Below are 21,691 nucleotides of genomic sequence, written 5' to 3'. Positions count from 1 at the left end.
TATCTCTGTCTGATAATCTGTCTGCCAGTTGTTTTTTTCAAATGTCAAGACACAACGCAGGTACAGGACCAACAAGTTACACAGTGATTAAGTGGTCATTGTTCTTTCTTATCACTGTCTTTTCCCACACTTGCTCTCCTGTCACCCCAACAGTTGTGATGTAAAGATCAGTGTCTTAGAAAATACACAGTTTACATCCATCTTCACATAGACGCATGGAAGCAAGCACATTTTCTTCTATCTCATGTACAGATGTGTTTTAAGTCTGATGGTGGCTCTCTTTTATCTTACTATTTGTACCAAGAAATCCCTTGACAAGACCAAAACCAACAATGAAATGCTCCTACTAACCAAATACCAAGTATGGTTTATGAAGCTGCAACCTGATAGTCTATAGCTCTGTGCCACAAACTCCATTTTTGCCACAAAACTAACAAAAACACATTTTAAGAACTCAGCTGTTGCAGATTATTCTGAAAGGATTTGGAGACTGCTTTTTTACTCTCTGAAGTTTGGTTCTGCATCACTGAACATGCTTCAGGACGCAATTTCAGTATGGCTATTTTTATGTGTTTTTAATATTTATTGAATGGGAGCAGTATTCTATGGCCCAGGGACATAACCCTCTATCAAAGTTTGGCTGCACAGATAATACTCATTAGCAGAATAAATTCACTGTTAGTTTGGTCTTTTTTAAATTAGATTTTTCAATCACAACAAAAACACTGAATATTCCTCAAAATTCTTCACAGAGAGTATTTTATTAAATGTATACTATATGAAGCAATGGTGTGCAGGAAGCTTTTAAATGATAGAGAAAGCAATTCATACATACTTGTATGATGTGCTCAGAATTTATTGAGACATTATTGATATTACACCATGCTAAAAAAGCACATTGACAGTAGAGACTTTGATTTAACAGTAATCTAAATCAGCGGTTGGAGACAATTGAAAATTGATTCCCACCCATAATAAGAGTGGCCTCTCCATGCAGATATTGACATAATGCTACACCGTGGCTCTTCTCTTATCCATCTATAATGAATGCATTGTTATGCCACCCGTGCCACTTGAAGTTTTCATCACTTACAGATATTTAACAAAGGTGACTTTTGTGGAAATCAGACTCACTTGCCCCACTGTCATGCTGATGACAAAGCTGGGCATCAGAAGAGAAGAACGAGAGTGTTACAGCTTCTTAATATGGAACAGCGAGGAATAGCTTTCTGCTTAAAGCAGCACATGGGAGAATGATGGTGGTGATGTGTTAAATTCCATAATCTGAATTAACAGCCATGTACAAACCATCACATTTGCACATACACACACACACACATACACAATATTTAAATTATACAGACACATGGAAAGCAGTGTGCCTTTAAAATAGCAAAAAGCTATAGGTGCCATGCGACACTATATCCCCCTGTGCTATTAGTGCCATCAGTTATAAGAAGCTAAGGGAAAGAAGAGAGTGGAGGAATGATGGATGAAAGAAAAAAGGAAAATGGAGGCATTAAACGTGGAGAAAGCAAGACAGAAGAGAAGCATATGAAACGAAGCTGGAAGTAACTGCGATCAAAAAATGATACACAACCTCAAGGTAGACGCAAAAAGTGAAATGAATGGGACCTGGGAAGTAGCACAATAAAGAATTTATAATATGTGAATTTATATGTGAGAATATGTGAATAGTATATGAAGTATATCATGATGGGTGTGTAATCAGAAACATTGAAAGTAGAGGAGGTGGGACACAAAACATACAGAGAAAGAGAGAGAGAGAAAGAGAGGCAGGGTTAAAAATGGAGGGGGAAGAGAAAGGGAGATGAGTCGTAAAAAATGGAGAAGGAGATGAGAACACTGGGCGATGAGGGAGGAGGGAAGGGGGGAAACTAAATTGGTTAAAGTGGAGAAAAAAATCAGAGTGGGTAGGAGGGTGAGAGAGAGAAGGGAATAGATATGAGAAGAAGGGAGGGGATGAGGCGTGGGCGAGTGCGAGTGCAACTGAGGCTGATAGACAGCCAGGAATAGAAGACTAATTAATAGTCAAAAACTGCAGGCAGGCAGGTGTGGAGAGAAAACCACAGCAAGAGGGAAGACATGTAGTGATGGATGGCTCCCTACTCTAGCTACCTAACAAGACAGGCAGATTTGGGGTATATCCCTTCAGATGCTGCACTACCTCTTGTGTATCACACAGAGGTAAAAGCAGAGGCAGCACAGGAAGGGGGGGGCACGGAGAAAAATAGGGGGATAAAATGAGTAAGAATGGGTAACAGAGACACACAGGGGGGAGACGGGGAGAGAGATAGAATCAGAGATTAAGCCGGACAGAGAGGAAGAGCATGGGAGAAACTCATTATTTAAGGTGAGAAGAGGGTTTCCTAGGAGATTTGACATGACTAAGATTTGCTCATGCACACTCCTGCCGTTTCTCCGTGAGGGGAAAGCGTTCAAGTTAAACCGCAAACAAAGTTTAATTACTCAAATGGCTTATCACACTGCCACCTCTCTCGCACACAGCTTTCAACAAACACAGCCCCGACCTTGAAAGTTTGCCATGGGTGCGGTTTACACCACATGTTGTCTGACAAAAGACAAACACACATACGCACTTTATGAGCCTATGCAGCTCCCCATGCACCAACACACAGCAGTGACAATAGCTACCAATCTTGTAGTCACTATGTGCCCATCTAACTCTCACCATGTGTGTGCGACAGTGAAGCGCCTCTGTTTGTGGATGTTGTTGTTGAGCAGCATGCGGCGAAGCAGACGCGGTGAGTTGCGGGGAGAAAGGCGGGGGGAGATGGAGGAGGGTGACCGCCGGTGTCCTCGTGGCCTCTCTGGCTGCAGCAGGTTCTCCCGCAGGATCTTCACCAGGTCTTCATTAAGGCCGGAGTGTTTGGGCATGGGGGGCACTGCCAGGGTGTCCTGGTGGGTCACCCCCATGCCTGCCTGCTGGGCCATGCCTGCCCCGGCTTCACCACCACCAGCAGCAGCACGAGCACCAGCCAAATGATTGAACGGTAAAGGTAGCCAAGATATATCAGAGATAAAGCAATACACACACTAAATGAACGCTTCTTCTCTGTAAGAGTCAAAGGATTTCCTCAAAATTTTGTAATCTGTAAAAAAAGAAGAAAAAAAAAGACATCCAAAAATCCTCTGGAAAAACTGAAAAAAAGCTCTGCTGGTAATTCCTCACACCAGGAGCTGCCTCTGTGCAAAAGCAGAGGATATAAAAGAGAAGAAAAATCCCTGCTCTCTTTCTTCCCTACCGTCTTTCAAGGAGCCAGTAGATGAACAGAAGCACTGAGGGCTGCTGCCTTTGTCTGCTCTGCAACACTGGATGTCTGCTGTGAAAATGCAAGAGAGAAGATGAGGGGAGGATGGAGGAAGGATAGAGGGAGGGCGGGATGCAAGTGCAAAAAAAAAGGAAAAGGCAAAAAAAAAAAAAAAAAACAGGGAATTCCGTCTCTTCCAGCCTTTTCTCCACGAGGCCTGCAGGCGAACTCAACACAGCCCAGTGAAATCAAGCCTAACACCAGTTTAGCTGAACTAATTCAGTCTATTTCAGCCCTGAACAACCCAGTTCTGTCAGGTAAAGCCAACAGGGAATGCGTGGTGGTTCACCAGTAAAAAGCCCCAGCCCAGTATGACTCAATCCAGTTAGCCTTGGCTGAGGTCTGTTCCATCCAGCCGAAGCAATTTATCCTGCCTTCCTCTCCCTACACAGAGAGACTGACTGCTGACTGCAGCCAGTTTATAAGCTACTGATCCTTTGGAGCTGAGCAGAGCGTGAGCATGTGTGTGAGAGAGAGAGAGTGTTAGCGTGTGTGTGCGTGTGTGTGTGTGTACACACACAACAGAGAAGTGAAAAACAGGGAGCTATAAAGACAGAGATATGGTAAGCGTGAGTAACACTGCAAAAATGTTGCATGCATGCATGCGCTTGAGAGTCGATCACATGCATCTGTGAGTGCATTTGTCAATGCAGCAGACCGCACTAAAAGCACCCATTAGTTATTGAGTAACCCTCAATCTAGACTCAGAGAGGACATCCCTAGAAACAGCAAATTATGCCATGTGTTTACCAATAGTGTGGATGTGTACAAATTTGCATTTGTATTTTACTAACAGTTCCATGCAAGCAATGCCTTCTTGCCTTCAGCTTCTGCCACTCTCTTTCACTGTATTAGTTTTCCAAATGAGGGTATACATGCTGGTAAATATGTAAACATTGTCTGCTGAATCTAATATGCTACCCCCTAGCCTCTTTCATCCTCAGCCTAGCAACCAGCAGCTTATCTTGAATGTGGAGCATACCTCCCTCTAACCAGCTTTTAGTCATTCTACTATCAACCACAAGACACCCTTCAAAACTTACCTCTAGGTGTCAACTATACTATTCCTATATCGAGCTTCTACAAGCGCCCTACGGCATACACACATCACCTAATTCTTCAACAATCAACAGCTGCAGCTTTAACCCAGCAGCAACCTAAAGCAACACATGCTTCAATTATCATAATACAAATGCAAAATATACAATAAAACAAATTATTAGCTTGGCATTGGCTGTTCTCAAGCATACTCAAACTAGTATGTGGCACTTATTAATTACTAGTTTTACATACAGTGTTTCCCATCAAAGCATTCCAGATATACACCAACAAAATAGTGAAAATGCAGGTCAAAGGCTCTGGCTTCAGTTTAGATTACTGAAATTTAGAGAAAACCATAACAGTACTTAGTAATTTTGTTACCTTAACCCAAAGACAAATGGGACTGTGGATGCAAACCTCAGTCTATGATGTGACAGGCATGTTTCTTTGTCCACCCACCATCCACCCCAACCACCTCATGGTGGCTCTGCTGCTGTCAGGGCTCCATTCATTAATTCATTCAAAAAGAGGAGGTAGGGTTGCCTCACAACATTGCAACACCTAAACAACTACAAACAACACACTGCCAAGCACCCATAATGCCAATGCAGCCACTTAGCAGCACTTTGACAATAGTCAACACCCAAGCGACCAACCAGCAGCACCCCAACAAACCACACTAGTAAAAACCCTGGCTACCACTTTGCAACAAGCAAGCAACGCCTTGGATCCATCCTGTGTAACCAGGCAACCACTTTGGCTATCTAGCAGCAGCCATTTAGCATGTCACTCAAATCACCAAAAAACATCTTTTCAAATAATGATAACAGGCATCAATTACAATGATAAGTGGAAGCTCTCCTTACATCTCAGAAAAGTGTTCTGTCCCACAAAGGATCTGATATTGGAGGTTTGCATTCATTTTGTAATTTACTGCTCTCTTGTGGTAGTGGTAGCCTATTGTCTCTGGAAGCTTGGTTGAATAACAGCTGTTGCATCTATAATTTACGCCATTTTTGTGGACGTGGCTGTGTCCCCGTTGACAAAGGCCAGGGCTTGTCAGGCAGAGTGGGGAGCAGCATATTATGGACATGTGCGCATGATCAATGTGGATAATACCGGGATCTTTGACAGATAACTAGTAGGAATGTGCATTATTAGTTGACTAAACAATTTAACATTGCTACCCTTGATAGCCAGCACCAGACGTACTGGATGTTTAAACTAATTATTAATATTACTGTATAACGCTGGTTAACTGTTGTGTCTAAATGTTACACAGCCGCCCGCTGCAGCTCCACTAGTCAACAACCCTTACTATCATTAGCCACACTCAGCAAACCAATATGACATTGTTTACCCACGGACGCTGTGATCCTGACTGATTAAATTGTGCTCAATTTTGATTTGGTCTCTTACTTTTAGGCTAGTTGAGAAACTTCAATTGAATTTAAATTCATTTAATAAATGTAATTTACAGGGAGATTAGTTATTAGGAAATCCCTAGAGACTAGCTATAGCTAGCTACAGACATGCTACAACACACTTGCTACAAGTGTGCTTGTCAAGCTGCCCTTAACTCAGCTTTCACCATTCAAAGATCAGTAAATAAACTCTATTTGAACTTTAGAAAATTACTTCAACAGTCTTTTCTTCTTAAGTGTTAAGAGGTAGCAGTAGCAAGTAAATGGGGAAATTAGACTGTGATTTATCATCTCAAATCGGTGTAAGTTGTCTTACACCGGGTCAACATGTGCGACGACAAAGAGTTAAGGTGTATTGTGGAGCAGCTGCCGGGGTCCACCTCACAATTATAAGATAACCTGCTGTTATGCAAGTGGCGTGGCTCCTTTAAGAATTTCTCTGTGTGTAGGGTGTGAGTGGTGGAGGAGGAGAGAGAGTCAGAAAATAAATGCTGCAATCTTGCTTGTCACCTGCAGTGAAGGGGTTAGCCCCAAAGTTACAGACAACTTTGGTCCTGGGCAGCATGCAAGTGTCCCCCTGTGCTTTCCCACTACAGTCTGGAAACTGAAGCAGGAAAGATGATCACTGGCAACAACGAAGTGACCCTCTCACGTTCAAGATAACAGAAGCGGACAGCAGCCACAGCATACAGTGAAAATAATCAGAAAGATATACTGGAAAAAATAGCAAAATAACGCCTGTTTTCCACATCTGGCTAGGAAGCTAAGCTAATATGGTGCCTGCTAGCCAGCGCTCTGTGGCCGAAAGTAATGGCTGTCCAGTCCAAGTTCTGCCTGATGGGTGCAGAAGGGGCAATCATCGGACAGCCATCTGGTGGAAGAAAGTGAGACTGCTTTTCAGTTCTATTGAACTGAGACAGTGGGTCTCAAACCAGGTAAGGCTCTTCGTGTGTTGAGAGATGACATATGGGAGAGTGCCTGCAGCTTACAGTGACACGACTGATAGTGAGCAGGACACCATACGCGTTGAAGTTTTCCCTCATGTTGCAGGGGATGCAGAGATTGTACAGACATTGTTAGAGCTGTGACCCAACACACTAGCCCAAGCTTATGACATTGCCCGCTGCCACAAGACCACCAAGCGATCAGCGTCACATGTCACCAGCCTCATGCACTCAGGGGCATGCCTGCCAGAGCAGAGGACCCATGCTGCCGTGGTCAGGGAAGAAGCTGAAAGAGGGCAAGCAAGGGCTGTTGCTGCCACCCCAGCTGTCCCAAACCAAAACCCCCTGGCTTCCCCAGCATATCACGGAAAAGCCATAAGGACATTAAGCAGGAGTATATTCGCTGTCATAACTGCTCTGGCATCAGCCACATGAACAGAAGTTGCCCTTAACCTAGAAAACCAGCAATCAGCTGTAAAGACTCTGGGCTTCGCCTATTGGGATGTTATGTAAAAAGGACGGAACGTATCGCCTCTGCATAGAGTACCGGGTCCTAAACGACTGCACCATGAAAAGACACTTACCACCTGCCCCGCATCCAAGACACACTTGACACCCTCTCCACTGCGCATTGGATCTTAGGCAGGTTGAACTGACCCCAAGAGCCCAGCAGCCTTTTGCACCAGAAATGGACTGTTTGAATGGAACCTCATGTTAACATCAACAACAACAACAACAACAGTTAACAACAACAAAAACAACAACAACAACAGTTAACCATGTAATATAATACCAAAGCCTTGAATTCTGTTCCGCTTTATATGATCATATTCACATCTTTTCAAATGTAGGGTTCTCTGTGCAAGATCTACAATTACTGTGAGAAGTTTGAGACGGCATATTGAGGCAGGAAAATACAGGATTCTGCATTGTCATTGGAATGTGTCATAGTCACAAGTGATTTTTAGTTATGCTGCACATTTGATATATTTACTGTCAGTTCAAATGAATAATCCTAATATTCGTTCAGCCAGGAAGGAGAGCAGAAAGGTGAAGATGTCCAGGCAGATTGCAGCAAGATGCAGGAGAGAGAACTTCAGCACAGGAAAGACAAGTAGCACAAAACCATGAGACAGGACAGGCAATCATTTAAGATAGATTTGCTACTACTACTGTCATGAAAAGGTAGATTTTAGCCTAGTCCATTTTTCTAGTTGGCACACATTGAGCAAGTAGATAACTGCTCAAGTTAGAGTTCAACAATGACATGACATTAAAATTCTGCAGTTCCAGAGGAATATACCAACAAAGGGCCGAGGACTCGTGTCTCCAAAACCTACAAGACTCTTCACAAAAGGAATGCGTTATGTTACATTCATAATTAGTGTTGATTGTAATGGAAAAACCTTTGGCCCAATGAAAAACTGAACTGTAGGTTGTACCAGTGACATATATGTGAGATGAAAAAGAGCTTGAAGGCACATTAGCCCCTCACAGTGAAGCTCCAGGCTGAATGAATAAGAAAAACTTTCAGAAAACTCTCAGGTGCTGAAGATGTGACATTTTTGCAGCTGTAAGATTGGTGCATTTGGCCTGTCACCACCCAAATGCAAACCTCATTCAAAGGCAAGCTGTGGCAGTAAGTCAAACACTTTCAGCCATGACAGACGTGCAGGAATGTTGGCCTTCATTTGACTGCTTGCAATTTATCATCACCTTACAATAGTTAGAGGAGATGAATGGCATTCTTTGTGAGAAATTGTTTTACACATCACATCACATACACATGAAAACACATCATTACTGTCATTCTTTCCACTCCTTGTCCTCTCATATACATCTGTCTTTCCTTTCCTTTGTACTGATACCTGTGTTACTTCCTGTCTCTGTCGCCTTTTCTTTACAAAACATTTTTTCTTGAGCCTCCCTATTGCTGTGCATGACGTCTAAATCCCCCCTGGTTACCAGGGGAACATGGATGGAGAGGGACATGTGGTTTTGTCAAAAACTAAAGGTTGGAGGAACAAAAACGAGAAAAGGGAAACCGATCTGCAGGGCAAGACTGTAGTATATGCAGACATTCAAAGAGATATATACCACACAAACACTACAACACATACAGAAACACTGGCACATAACACTGGAATGTACTGAGATCACAAATGAAAGCAACAAGTGCACCTTGCTCACACCTAACCACTTTCTTTTTTTTTCTTTTACAATGTTTTCAAGAGAGAAAAACCTGTATGATTATTGCCAACAGTGTGACTTTCAGTGAAGTCTCCAAAATATGTAGTTAAAAATCTATACTACTACTTTATACTTTATCACCGTAATCAAAAACTGTATGTATGAGCCACAGAGTTTCCCCTTTTTATTTCATACAGGGATTGGAGACAAAAGCGTGAACACCTAGCCCTTCAATATTTCAATACTATTTTAAATACCGATGAAATGCAGTAGTCAGAATGAATGAACATTTCTCTGTGAAGTGCTGCAATCTTCAGTTTTTGTTTAAACACTCAAATGTAGCATTTTGAGTAGGTGTTGATGATATAGTCTCCAGCCTTGTACATTATGTACTAGCCTACAGGATAACAGATGTATGATTCATACTTGAGCAGCAGACAATAAAATAATGGAGCAGTCAGATATTCAATCTTCTACCTTCACCATTTACTGAAGGAAAAAGTGAATATCAGAGTACTTAGTTTTGTTTGTATTCATCTTCATACATAATTCAGCTCTGGTTTTGACAAATGTTTTGTTGAACTTTCTTCAGTTCCCACTTAACTTCTTTGTAAAACAAAACCCTTGGTGATAAATGAGAGGGGCACACTGTCTGCTTAAATAATACATCAAACCTGTATGTAAATCTGAGCTCATTGCCCACAAGCTCCCTGCAAAATGTAATCTTGACAGATTGGATGTCTTTCTTTTGGCAGCACACAGCTCCCCGTCACCTCTAAGGGCACAGTCTGGAGTCTGGACTGTTATTGGCAAAAGGTTTCTCACACTTGATTATCAAATTAGTATACACAATTTCATATTATGTTTAAGTATATTCAGGATGAAGTTTTATTACATGTACTTGTTGCTATAGGTACCATTTATATAAATGTAATGGCCTATAGCAGATGTATGGATGGTGACAGGACAGCGCTGAAATCCTATGGAAATAGTATTTAGTGTGAGGAGGTGCAGGGATAGAATTGCAAGGGTAAACAAGAGGACTTAAATCACCAAAGAGCCAGTGAGAATTCCTCTACAATTCAAAGTGGACCCAAGTCTCTACAAGCTACAATATTACTAACAAACACACAAAGCTTAATGCAGCTCTACCTCCCTCAAGTGGAGATTTTCTACCACTGAGATTTAGTGGCTGGTCCAGATTGCCGATTAAAAGTCTCACAAGAGAAAAACATAAAAATGCCTCCACAAAAAGTATAACAAAATCCCTGTGTACTTGTAAAATGAATTATGTCTCATCTCTACATCATTAGAAATGCATTCATATTAAGTATTAAAGCATATGTAATAGTAAATTTGAAATTACAGGTAAAATGTCTTGTCTTCTTCTAACTTTGAGCACAAATACAACTAATTATTTACAGAGACACTGTTTGTATCTTCTAGAACATGGTCTTCTCTTACAATCCTGTCCCTCATAGAAATTTAGAGGTGATGGTAGGTAAGTTTTGTTACCTTTGGACAGAGCTAGGCTAGCTGTTTCCCCGTGGTTGTGGTGTTTATGTTAAGCTAAGCTAACCAGCTGCAGGATGCAACGTCCTCATTCTACAACTGCTCAGAATTTACATTTGCAAATATTCTGGTGCAGATGTTCTGGTACAGAGTCAAATCCCACTGTACATGTACTCAGGGTTTTACTACAAGACCAACTTCATGTCCCTGAACATAGAAGAAACTACGTTTCTGACTGTAAAAAAAATGCTTAAGTGATTTCAGTACCCAGATTGCTACTTTTAGTCTATATAAATTATGGAAAATTATTCTTCAGCAGTAAAAAATTGTATCTATTACAAATACATTTAAATATCAATTGTAGCTATAACACACATCATTCACACTGGCATTGTGATTACCAACATTATATCTTAGTTAAGAAAGACAAGTAGAAACGTGCCTTCAGTAATAATCCCACACAGATGAGAGAGTGTGATGTGATAGCAATGCACAACATCATTTACTAGAAATTTACTATAATGTAAACTGGTGGAGAATCTAATGTCAAGCATTGAGGTAATTTCATGTATTTGACCAATAGATGGCAGTATTTGTTCAGAAATGTTTTCTAGTAAACAGAACGTTAACAGAAAGATGCAGACCATGACTACATACTGGTTGATATAAACCATGCAGAGGCACATCAGTGTGTCACCAACCTGCTAGGACTAACAGGGATGTGATTGTTTATATTGTTAGTCTTTGATATGAGATTCACTTTGTTCAGAGCTCATCTCCATCTTAGACCATGTGGGGTCACTACAGCTATTTCTGAGAATCTGCTTTATACTGTACCGTCATGGTTAATATGGACCATGCAGTGCTCTGAAGACGAGCTGTGTCTTCCTCCTTTTGACAGTGAAATTTTTCTTTATAGTTTTAACATTTGAGACGCTTTAGTTTCGGACGACTCACAACTCGTGGTGAAAGCAGTCGGCCTTGTGAATGCACAGATGGAGCCAGTCCAAATGTGGGAAACTAACGGTGTGAATTATCAGTACCTCTCAGAGGTTTTATGAAGGCCAGTGGGGTGCAACAAAATGACATAAGCGAACTGTTGTTCTCCATCATTGCTCAACTGTAGTGTACAACAGACCAGTGCTGCCTCACAAGAGAAAAGCTGAATACTGAAGGGAGCAAAACAAAACCTGCATGTGAGCTTATTATCAAAACAAAACCGTTTGAAAACACACTCGTACTGTACTGAATTTGGAGATACAGTATGCCTTTCTATAATGAACCGTTGTATTTTTGTTTTTAATCATGAACTTGAGGGATCTGGTTTGTTTTCTAAAGTTTAAAACACTGGGCCACAAGCACATTGTCTCTCCCCATCTCCCTTTTTCAGTAAGGTTATATCATAGACGGTTAGTTGGCTAACACAGCTGTCAGAGTGACCCTGACAGGGACTGTGGTCTAATTCCCTCCCACTCCTGCCTCCTGGCCACACACACACACACACACACACACACGATCATACACAAAAATGATTTATAACTGACAGGATGGCTGTGGTAGAACTGGGTTATTCTGTAAACACTGGGCAACCATTGTTAAAGTTAGAGACGTGTAGATCTGAACATTAGATCACTAATTATTTTCCTTCTGCCTAAAGGCACCAAATAAGCTATGAGTTGTGTTTTCACATTCATCATTATGAAATCATTAGCTTAGATGCTTTCTTTCTCCAGCAACAACATTTTAAATATTTCCAATCAAACAGTTACCCCATGGCTTAAATTACTTAAGAGAAAGGGAAAATAATAGATCAAATACAAATATTTAAAGAGCATCTGTTGTTACAATTAATTTATACCGTCCTGATCAGCACTGCAATTCTCAAAGCATTATGAGTCAAAAGCAAAGTGCATCAGGACTTAATAATGAACCTGTAAACTATAACTTCAAGGAGTCTTCAGTTATTTGACTGTCATGGGAAGAAGTAAAATAGACCTTGGCTAGGATCCATTAGAATACTCTGCTGGAACGTTCGATTAAATGCGTGCATGCGAGCGTGCGTGCCATTGATTGGTAGCCTTTGTGTGTATGTCTTGTGTTCAGTTGCATTTATTTTGGAGCATGGCAATAGTTGTTAGTTATTGAGCGTCGTTCTGGCATGCACACAGTCTGCCATGATGAGAGGAAATGGGCAGGGGGACGCAGAACAGGGCGATGGAGGAGAGTGAGAGAGGGAGGGGAAACAAGTGGAGCAGCTTGCCAGGCAAGAGAGGAGCTCAGAGCAGCCTGTAACTGACGCAGGGTGACAGTAAATGAAAGCGGATGAATACAAATGACCACAGGGATAAGGAAGAGGGGTTAAGAGGTGGAGAGGGGGGGGGGGGGGGGGTGCAGGAAGATCAGGGTAGCACCAGAAATAGCCCATGGTTGTAAATATGGAGATTCCAGAAAGGCTGAACCTGGTCTTGTGAGTGTGTGTTTGCCTAAGGATGCATCTATTTGTATGTGAGATATGGGTGTGTATGATGCATGCTTAACTGTGCACGTCAGTTTGTGTATTAGAAGAAAATACCATAGCATTATTTATGTGATGGATGGAGAATAGAGACTGTAGCTGTATGTGTTTTTATTTGTGTGTGGGGGACAGATGACAGAAAGATTAAAAAGGGGGGGGTCAAGGTACTCCCAAGGTTACGATCATGTACTATGAATTCACTTCAGTGGTTTTATGATGGCAGAACACACTAATAATGCTGGTGACCTTTTTTTCTCCCATTCTTATCTAGATCTCCGACAGGGGATTTCAGTAAAGGATAGCAGAGCTTTACACCTCAGTTGTACTTCATAATAGGAGCAAGTACCGCTAATGGTGCATAGGCTACACTGGACATACACAATCAACATATAAACACTCACACACACACACACACACACACACACACACACACACACACACATGAGAAAGCATGTCAGGTCAACAACAAAGAAATTACTAAACTTATTACAAATACGTTAAATGAGATAAGAGTGTATGTAATACGGCTCATTCAGGAGAGAAATAATGGGAGGATGATGCTGGAATTTGCAGACATGGGTGTTGAGTGGCCACTTTCATCAAAATTGACAGTGGAAAATGTTTCAAATAACACCTGGGTGAGGCTCAGGAGTTGCTGAAGAATGTTCAACATATATTTTCAGAAGTGGTATTTTTCAAGTGGTATGGGCACAATGATGTCTGGTATTTCTACACCATGGTTCTACTATATAAAACCAGCAGAACAGTAACATGAATATAATGGCAGGCCATGAGTACATAAGCTGAAGCACAGATAGGCAGGACAGACATTAAGATACTCCAGGGATCTCTTGTTGTAAAATCGAGTTAGTGGAACTTATCTCTTTTATTCCATGCATTCTTCTTCCTTGTCAAAACCTTTCCCACACTGTAACTCAACTGCCAACAGTTCGGTCAGAGTTTTAGGTGCGTTATGCCAGAAGTGGCTAATGCAGCTTTGAGTCACTAGCTTTAAGCAGAAATGAAGAGTGGTCTACAGAGGTCCTAACTTCTTTCCAACTCCACACCCACGGTTTTTTTTTTTACTATCAAACCTCAAGTGACATTACTTGAGGCAGATTATCAGACTTTGCACAACCACAGCTCCCTCTGGACAAAAGGCTGTATACAACTCTTTTCACATATGCAGTTGTTCCCAAGACCTGTAAACTAATTTTGATGTGTAAAATAGGGACAGGGGCCCTTTAAGAACAACTTTAGTTGATTTGATTGATATGATCAATTTTTCTATTGAACCATTTTCACAGAAGGCATTCTGACATTAGGAAAAGCACAAGTATAAATAATGAAATAATAAATTCTATTTGGGGGCTTTGGTTTCAGGGTCCTGGTATTGTACATGCCAGCTATCTGTCAGACTGGCATGGCTTACTGGGACACTGTTATAGAATGGGGTCATTGTTAATATTATTTGTAACACTGGTGCTGTTATGAAAAGCCAATTTTTTTGCTGTAAAAAATGTCTTACTATATTTAGAGTTTTAAACATGTGACTAGTGTAAGACAAAGTGGATCACGTTGATGTCTTGATTTAAGCATTTCATTAATTTTTTCTACTCAAGCTAGTAATTGAAACTTGTTCAACAAGGCAGAAAATTGAACCAGAAGTGCTGTTTCCAAACTCAGAGCCAATCAGTGTTGAGTTGGGTCTCATTATCCCATGAATTAATGTTTGAACTGGTGGAGTGAACTTTGAGAGAATAGCACTGATACTCAGCTGACATTTCACAGAGACACAGTATGATAAGAAGCAGGGAGCTAACATGCAGTATAAAGATGAGAACATAGTCTTTGTACTGATGCATGTACAAAGAATACTATTTTAATGAGTAGAAATGCAGGGAGTAATGATAGGAATAGGAAAATGGATGAAGAGATAATTCAAAATGACTATCTCTTCTAAAATGTTGATTAGCCCCAACGTGTACAACTGTCCATGATATTTAATGTCACAACAAGAAAAAAAATATTTAGCTTTACCACCTACAGCAATGTAACAAAGGATAAGTTAAAGGCTCACCAAAATAATGTGTATTGTCATAAACATTGTCTGTCAATCTAACCAGTCCAGCATTTTCTCTCCTTTATCTTATTTATACAAATCTGTACTGTGAAGATATATTTTCATATTTCAAACTAGTCAATGTGTTTATTTCAGTATATATAGAAAAGATTATCTTTTGTCTATTTCCCATTGAGGTTTTACATAGACTATCCTAAACTTCTGTAGATAACCTTATCTGATCTTTTTCTTCCATGGACTACGGGTCTGGAAATAAAGTAAACTGACTCTCACCAAGTAGAAGAGAGTACAAAGAGAAAACCTTGAACATCAACCAAACATATTCATCTTTTACACACCCATGTCATGGTGTGGCACGAATTGACACTAGCAAAGACAAAGCACATCCATCAACAGTTTCCAAACCACACTGGCTGTGAGGCAAACAGGAAAATATAAGTTCAAAGTTATTTTATTTCTGCTGATCTCATCACAGCAAAGAAAATGAGGGCAGTCAAAGAGACCGACACCAATTTAATGTTATTCCACTTTCTTTTCACTCATTTTATTACATAAATTCACTACTTTATTGCTTAAATTTAATTAAGTTCAGTTTATCTATTTAAAAACACTGTTACTTATTGTATTTTTATTGGAAACATAATCATTGAATCATTGAAATTCCAGATAAGATCACATGGAAATTTAATCACTTCCTCCCACTGAGATAAGTACATACTTAGATATCCAACAATATTATGTGGATGAAAAAGTGGTCCTGTTGGCTGAGGTAATTACTGACTCCATATAACACTACTGAAACTCCTTCACAATTCATAGTTCTATTTATAAGACATATCATTTGTTATTAATGGTACTGTTTCCTTCAAAAGACAATGGGCTTGAAAGATGAAACATCTAAGAGCTGCTGGGGAAGAGAGTAAGTGAAGATAAACTGAAACTGATGTGTAGTTCTTCTAGAGTCTTATTATGTGCAACAAAACTGTTTAGTATTTGAGCAATCGAATAGAATCCTAGTAAGTACTGCGTAGTAAGTAGTACGACCCGTCATCGTTTGCAACCTCCAGCTCGACCTCCAGAGAAACCCAGTCTTCACCATCGGCCTCCCATTCCTCTCCATGTCCTCTGGCCCTTTGGGTCCAGTTACCTTTGAACCCTGACAATGATCTTTTCTTTTTTCCATTCCAACGGAACTAGAGCCCATGTTGTCATCTTGCAACTACACACCTATAAAGTTCTGTGACTGTATCTTGCACGGTTGTGACGCTATCACAGTAACCCCATTTTGCCATGATGCCACTGACACACACACACACACACACACACACACACACACACACACACACACACACACACACACACACAGAGAGAGAGAGAGAGAAAACACCCACAGTCTGTTATGGCGGGTAAAAATGTCATTATCTTAGTACTAAACATATTCCCTGACAGGTTGCACAATTTAATTTTCTACATCACATGAACATCATTTAACAGATCCAGCTCTTAGTAAAGAAATGCTCCCATGCAGACTGGAAAGACAGGTCCATGTGTAAGTATAGCTGGATGTTGCCTAAATAATGATGAGATGAAATTTCTGAATAATACTGAATGGATTGAAGACACAGTGTAAAAGCAGAAAGATCAGACCTGTAGGACCTTTGGAAGGAGGATCTTAATCAAATTCAGTGTGAGATCAAGATATGACGTTTTGAAAACCCAACACAATCCAAGGTTTACTCCTTGCTTGATGTCGTCAGCACAGTACTGAAAACTGTAGACTGTAAAAAGCTATTTGATGTACACATAAGCAGACCTAAAATACACAAACATACATCCTCCCGGCCCCTTCTTGTACACCAGCTTTAAACTCCAAATGTTCTTTAACACAAGTTTGTTATGATCCGAGTTTGATCTTTGTATGTAAAAAAAAAAAAAAAAAAAAAAAAAAAGGACCCAGTGGCCAAAAAATAGCAAACAATATGGTCCAAAAGTCTCAAAAACACTAGTTCATTTATTAGAATATTTTTGAAATACAGGCATACTGATAATTAACTTCCACAAGAACTGGACTGAGATCAAGAAGTTTCACATGGGATTATCTTCCACTTCAAATAATTAAATCACCTTTAGAAGAGCTGTCTATAAAAACAAACACTTCATTTTCTACTACAGAGCAGAGCAGCTAGGTGTCTCCAGTGATGTACTCTGGCAACACTTAAAAGCGTGTACATTTCTTTTCTCATTTGGCATTATATTAAACCATAAGGCAAAATACGGTATTGTATGTACAGCCCAGTTAAAAAGTAAATAATTATGCCTGCTATGCAAGATGTACGACGTCAAAATATTTATTGAAAGACAACTAAACTTACAAAATTAACTGTACAAGATCTGTTTTCACATTTTAAGTTATAATTGTATTCAGAAGTCACAATGTTTTGCTAATTCTCGATGTTTCAATATTAACAGTGTTGCCTGGTGGAGATGGGAGTTTATATACTATTAAAAGCCATGAGGGAACAAATACAGGTGGCATGTGCTGATATAGGTAGCACATTAGGCATTTTCTACTAATTAATGTTCCACATGTTTAGTGACTGCATATTAATTGATATGTTTTTTGTTTTGTTTTGTTTTTTTTAGGAGAGTTTAGTGATGCTGGGTCATTGGTTTAACATAAAGACAGGCCATGGAAAGGTGTTTCAATTTAGAATTGTTGTGTGTATTTTTCTGTTGATCAAACTGTTTAAAATGTGCTTGGGTGTAAACAAGATGGCAATGTGCAATATAATTGAGAGCAATTTGTTCTGTGTTTGAAAGTTCACAGCTATCATCACAGCTCCAATTTATTCCCCATTACACTTCTGGCGTAGTGATTTTTTTTAATGTTATACACACATAGAAATGTGTTCATTTTTAGAACCTGTGAAAACACACAAAGACTACCTGTGCTCATAATGTTGATTTCAGCTTCACTCACATGCATGCTGTGGTGGTATTGTGCATTTGTGAGATGAAAGAGAGCACAGCATGAAGTGTGGAAGGTCACGTGTTAGTTGATAGTGTGCACTATGCCTGCTGTCATGAGAAGATAATCCATGAAATGAATGGGTCGGCTGGGATGCCTAGAAGAAAACAGGTTTTCTCCTGAGGCAGAAATATGAGAAAGTATGCAATTTTTATCAACTGAAAGATCGAGCATCATCAACTCTTCACAGATACTCTATACAGGATCTAATATATTATAACATCTTATAGTCAGTGTAAAGGGTTTTAATCTAATTCTAACCACACATATGCTAACTGCTATGATACTTTTATAGACCCAGCTGTCCACCTCTTTGCTTTTCCACAGAGCACTACAGTATCTGCTGTAGCCCCTGATGCCTCAGAGCTTCAGCTCGCAGCACTCTACCTCCCACTGTTCCTTTTCATTTCCCTCCACAATTGTTTGCCTTCCAACATGCAGTCTGTCGTTACAGTGGCCCCAGCGGACGTTGGTGTGACCCTGGCTAAGCCTGATGGTGGTGGACGTGCAGGAGGAGTGGGGCTCTTTGTCCTCTCTACTGCTGTCCCTTTTCACTCCTCTTTGCTCCCTTTAGGCAGAAACATGTTCAGCTCCTCCAAACATGTCCCATCTCTTCTCTCAGATGTGCACGAGCCATCTGCATTCACAGACCAATTGTTGTACATACCTGCTGGGCTCAGGTCTTGGTTTGGAGCTAAACTACTGTTAATAGCAGTATGGTTTTTTTTTTTTCATATAAATGACAATGACTTGTAAAAATCCTCACTTTGCCTTTGTGCTATAAGCTGACTTTTAAATGCAGACCCTGAAAAGGTTTCTAAAAACATGTTGAAATTGTATAAAAGTATCAAAAATATTAACAAAAGGAATTAAACATCAAACAACATTTGAGTACAAAGAAATTGTAACACAGAAATGTCAAATATATAATTGAGATAGATTCGCTACAGAGACTCAGTGTACACCGGGGAGCACTGACAAATTCATTTTCCAAATGTAAAATGTCCCACTCAGTACGTGTCTTGGTTATACTTATTAACAAAAAAAAGAAATTCATGGGATCCTAATAAAAAATGTGGAAATGGAGAAACAGCTACCCTGACTATGTCCACAGGTTAAAAAGCCAAGCTGAACAAAAAAATGAGACTTGCATATGGAGGATTTTCATCACCAGCACCAGTCACCTGCAGACGTGGAAGTCAATTCATTAACAGGTTAGGTGCAAATGTTAACGCCTAATCTTGACCATCCGGTGGCTCATGTCTTCCTCTGCCTAAGCAGCAGGATTTCAAAAGATATCATTAAAATGCCTGTCAGGACCATATCTGAAAATAACACAAACTGACAAACTGAGTTAAGTTTGCTCTGTAGTCACAAATTTAAACATACATCATACATAAAAGATGCATAAAAATTACACGTCTTATAAGATAGCATGTATTTTCATGTATTTTGCCTCGCATGTGATGCAGATGCTGTGGCATTTGTTTATGCAATAGAGATAAAAATTTTAATGTAGAAATTTAACATCCAAGTAGTGTCTGAAATGTATCAGCTGGTGACTGCACTTATCTCCTAGCGAGTCTTCTATATAGCAAGTGAGCGGACAAGTGGACAATCCGAACACACCAGAACATAGGCAGATTGCATCTGGACAGAGCCAGGCTAGCCGTTTCCCCCTGCTTCTTTTGCAGAAGGTAAGTTAACTGTCTGCTGGCTGTAGCTTCATATTTAACAGACAGACATGAGAGTGGTATTGAAATTGTCATCTAACTTTTGGAAATCAAGCAAATACATGCTAATACATTGCCAAAATGTTAATGAATAACTTTTTTAAATACTGATATTGGAGTAATGTATTGGTCAGGCTATAGTGTGCATAGTGTTTTTTGGCCACAATCATCTCATTGCAAAGGCACAAGCTGAAGCATGCGGGGCTCTTTACTCTACATATGCCTCCTGCTGCTCTGAGGCTCCCTTGTCAATCCAAGGACCCTCTCAAGGTCTTCTCCCAAACAGACTAATAAGGGCTGTCTCACTTGACCCTGAGTGGCCATATTGTACCACTTAGTATGAAAAGCTCTCTATTCCCTCTCTAGAGAAGTCTGAGTGATGATCCAGAGATACAAAAACTTAAAAATAAATAAATAAATAAAAAGGCTATTCTGCTCTGAATGACTGAACATTTCATTTGAGATTCAAAATCCTACACAGAAAGTACTTCTGCAACTCTTTTGAACATTGAAAACAAAATTAAATGTCACAAAAAAGAGTAAGTAAGGAGAGATATGGCAAGATGGGCAAGAAAAGATGACATAAAATCAAAGAAAAAAAGGCCACAGAAAAAGTCAGAAACTGTCTTCACAAACAGGGGAATTCAAGAACTCTCAGTGATGTTGCATAGAGGAACAGTACAGCCCCTTCCCATCTGCTCAAATTCACACTGCTCTTTTTCTGTGCTTGTTACTGAAGAGTCACTTAAGGCTCTGAGCTCTGCTCCACTTTCAGCTCTTCTGGTGTAAAGCTATCAGGCATTTAACTGTCTCTCACCACTTCAAATAACCACCATAGCTCTCAATGGGCCTCTCTCTGCCTCTCTGATGTATAGCCCATAACTAAATCCATGTACAGTATATGCAAGTTCTGGCTGAGTCATAATTTATTCATATGATTTGCTCTTAACCTCTTTTGTGTATATTTGCCCCGCACATCGTAATGTTGTTTCTGACTGATTCCTTCATATTTTCATTCCTTTTAGCCTTGGGTGATTATATTAAACACACCAAATCAAATTTTCATGGATCAAGTGAAAGTACAAATTGCTGCTTGAGTTTCAGATCACAGAAAAGCCTCAGCAAGGCAATTTCTATATTTCAACATGTGCATCTGCAATAATTATTTGTCTAATTTTCTTCATGCTGGATAACTTCAACAGTCTTATCCTTCTCCTTTTGGCAACTGAGCAGCTTTCCTGGTTACATCTGGATGTTATGTGCCTTGCTCGAAAGCTTATCAACAACGTCTGTTGAAAAAAGACAAGGTATCAACCATTCACTGTTTTCCGTTAGTAATGACTTGTGTAGCATTCAAACCAGTCACAAACATATTTGTTGAGTCTCTGGGCTACACACTGGGCCGTGCCCCCGGTCATGCTCAAACATCAAATGTGATAAAAACAAGAACAGAAACAGAAGCATAAAATCCGCAGCACCTATATTTGTGGCACTGGAGCGGGATTGGAAAGAGGGTTTTAGCATGCATGGACATGGACGGAGCTGCTGAGCTGAGGAAAAGAACACATCAGTGGCTCCTCGTCTGAGGTGGTTAATGTATGTAACCCAAGACCAACAGAAAGAAAAATTTATTTCATTATCCAGTGAATGATAAAGGAAGAACACCACTTGTCTAGGTGATCGACTGAATGCTTAGGTTCTTGGCAGATGGTGAATTGCCTAACTGCAAATGCATGTTTGGTTGGGTGGCTGGCTGTTGTTTCTGCTCTATTCTCCGCTGGGGAATTGGTTATATGGCTGCCTGACTGCCTGGCTGTCTGGCCAACCTTCTGTTTCCAAGAGGAGAGAGCCACAGAGCGCGCGCGCGC

At 40.3% G+C, this 21,691-nt stretch overlaps 1 protein-coding gene across 2 annotated transcripts in view; it reads right to left on the bottom strand.

Moving 5' to 3' along the window:
- Positions 1-21,691, bottom strand: part of pde4d (phosphodiesterase 4D, cAMP-specific) — a 136,694-nt gene that overhangs the window by 91,281 nt on the left and 23,722 nt on the right. The window contains exon 1 of one of the 2 annotated variants that reach the window (XM_056376024.1): positions 2,714-3,376. The exons of the other annotated variant lie outside the window; for it this stretch is intronic. Within the exon in view, the coding sequence (XP_056231999.1) occupies positions 2,714-2,976 (263 nt within the window). The 5' untranslated portion in view covers positions 2,977-3,376. Of the gene's footprint in view, positions 1-2,713; positions 3,377-21,691 lie in introns of those variants that run through there. 2 annotated transcript variants of the gene reach the window in all.

The sequence above is a fragment of the Seriola aureovittata genome, chromosome 5 (genome assembly GCF_021018895.1).
Source record: "Seriola aureovittata isolate HTS-2021-v1 ecotype China chromosome 5, ASM2101889v1, whole genome shotgun sequence".
Classification (NCBI taxonomy): Eukaryota; Metazoa; Chordata; class Actinopteri; order Carangiformes; family Carangidae; genus Seriola; species Seriola aureovittata.
Note: the sequence above shows the minus strand (reverse complement) of the source record. Positions and strands in the feature narration are given on the sequence as shown.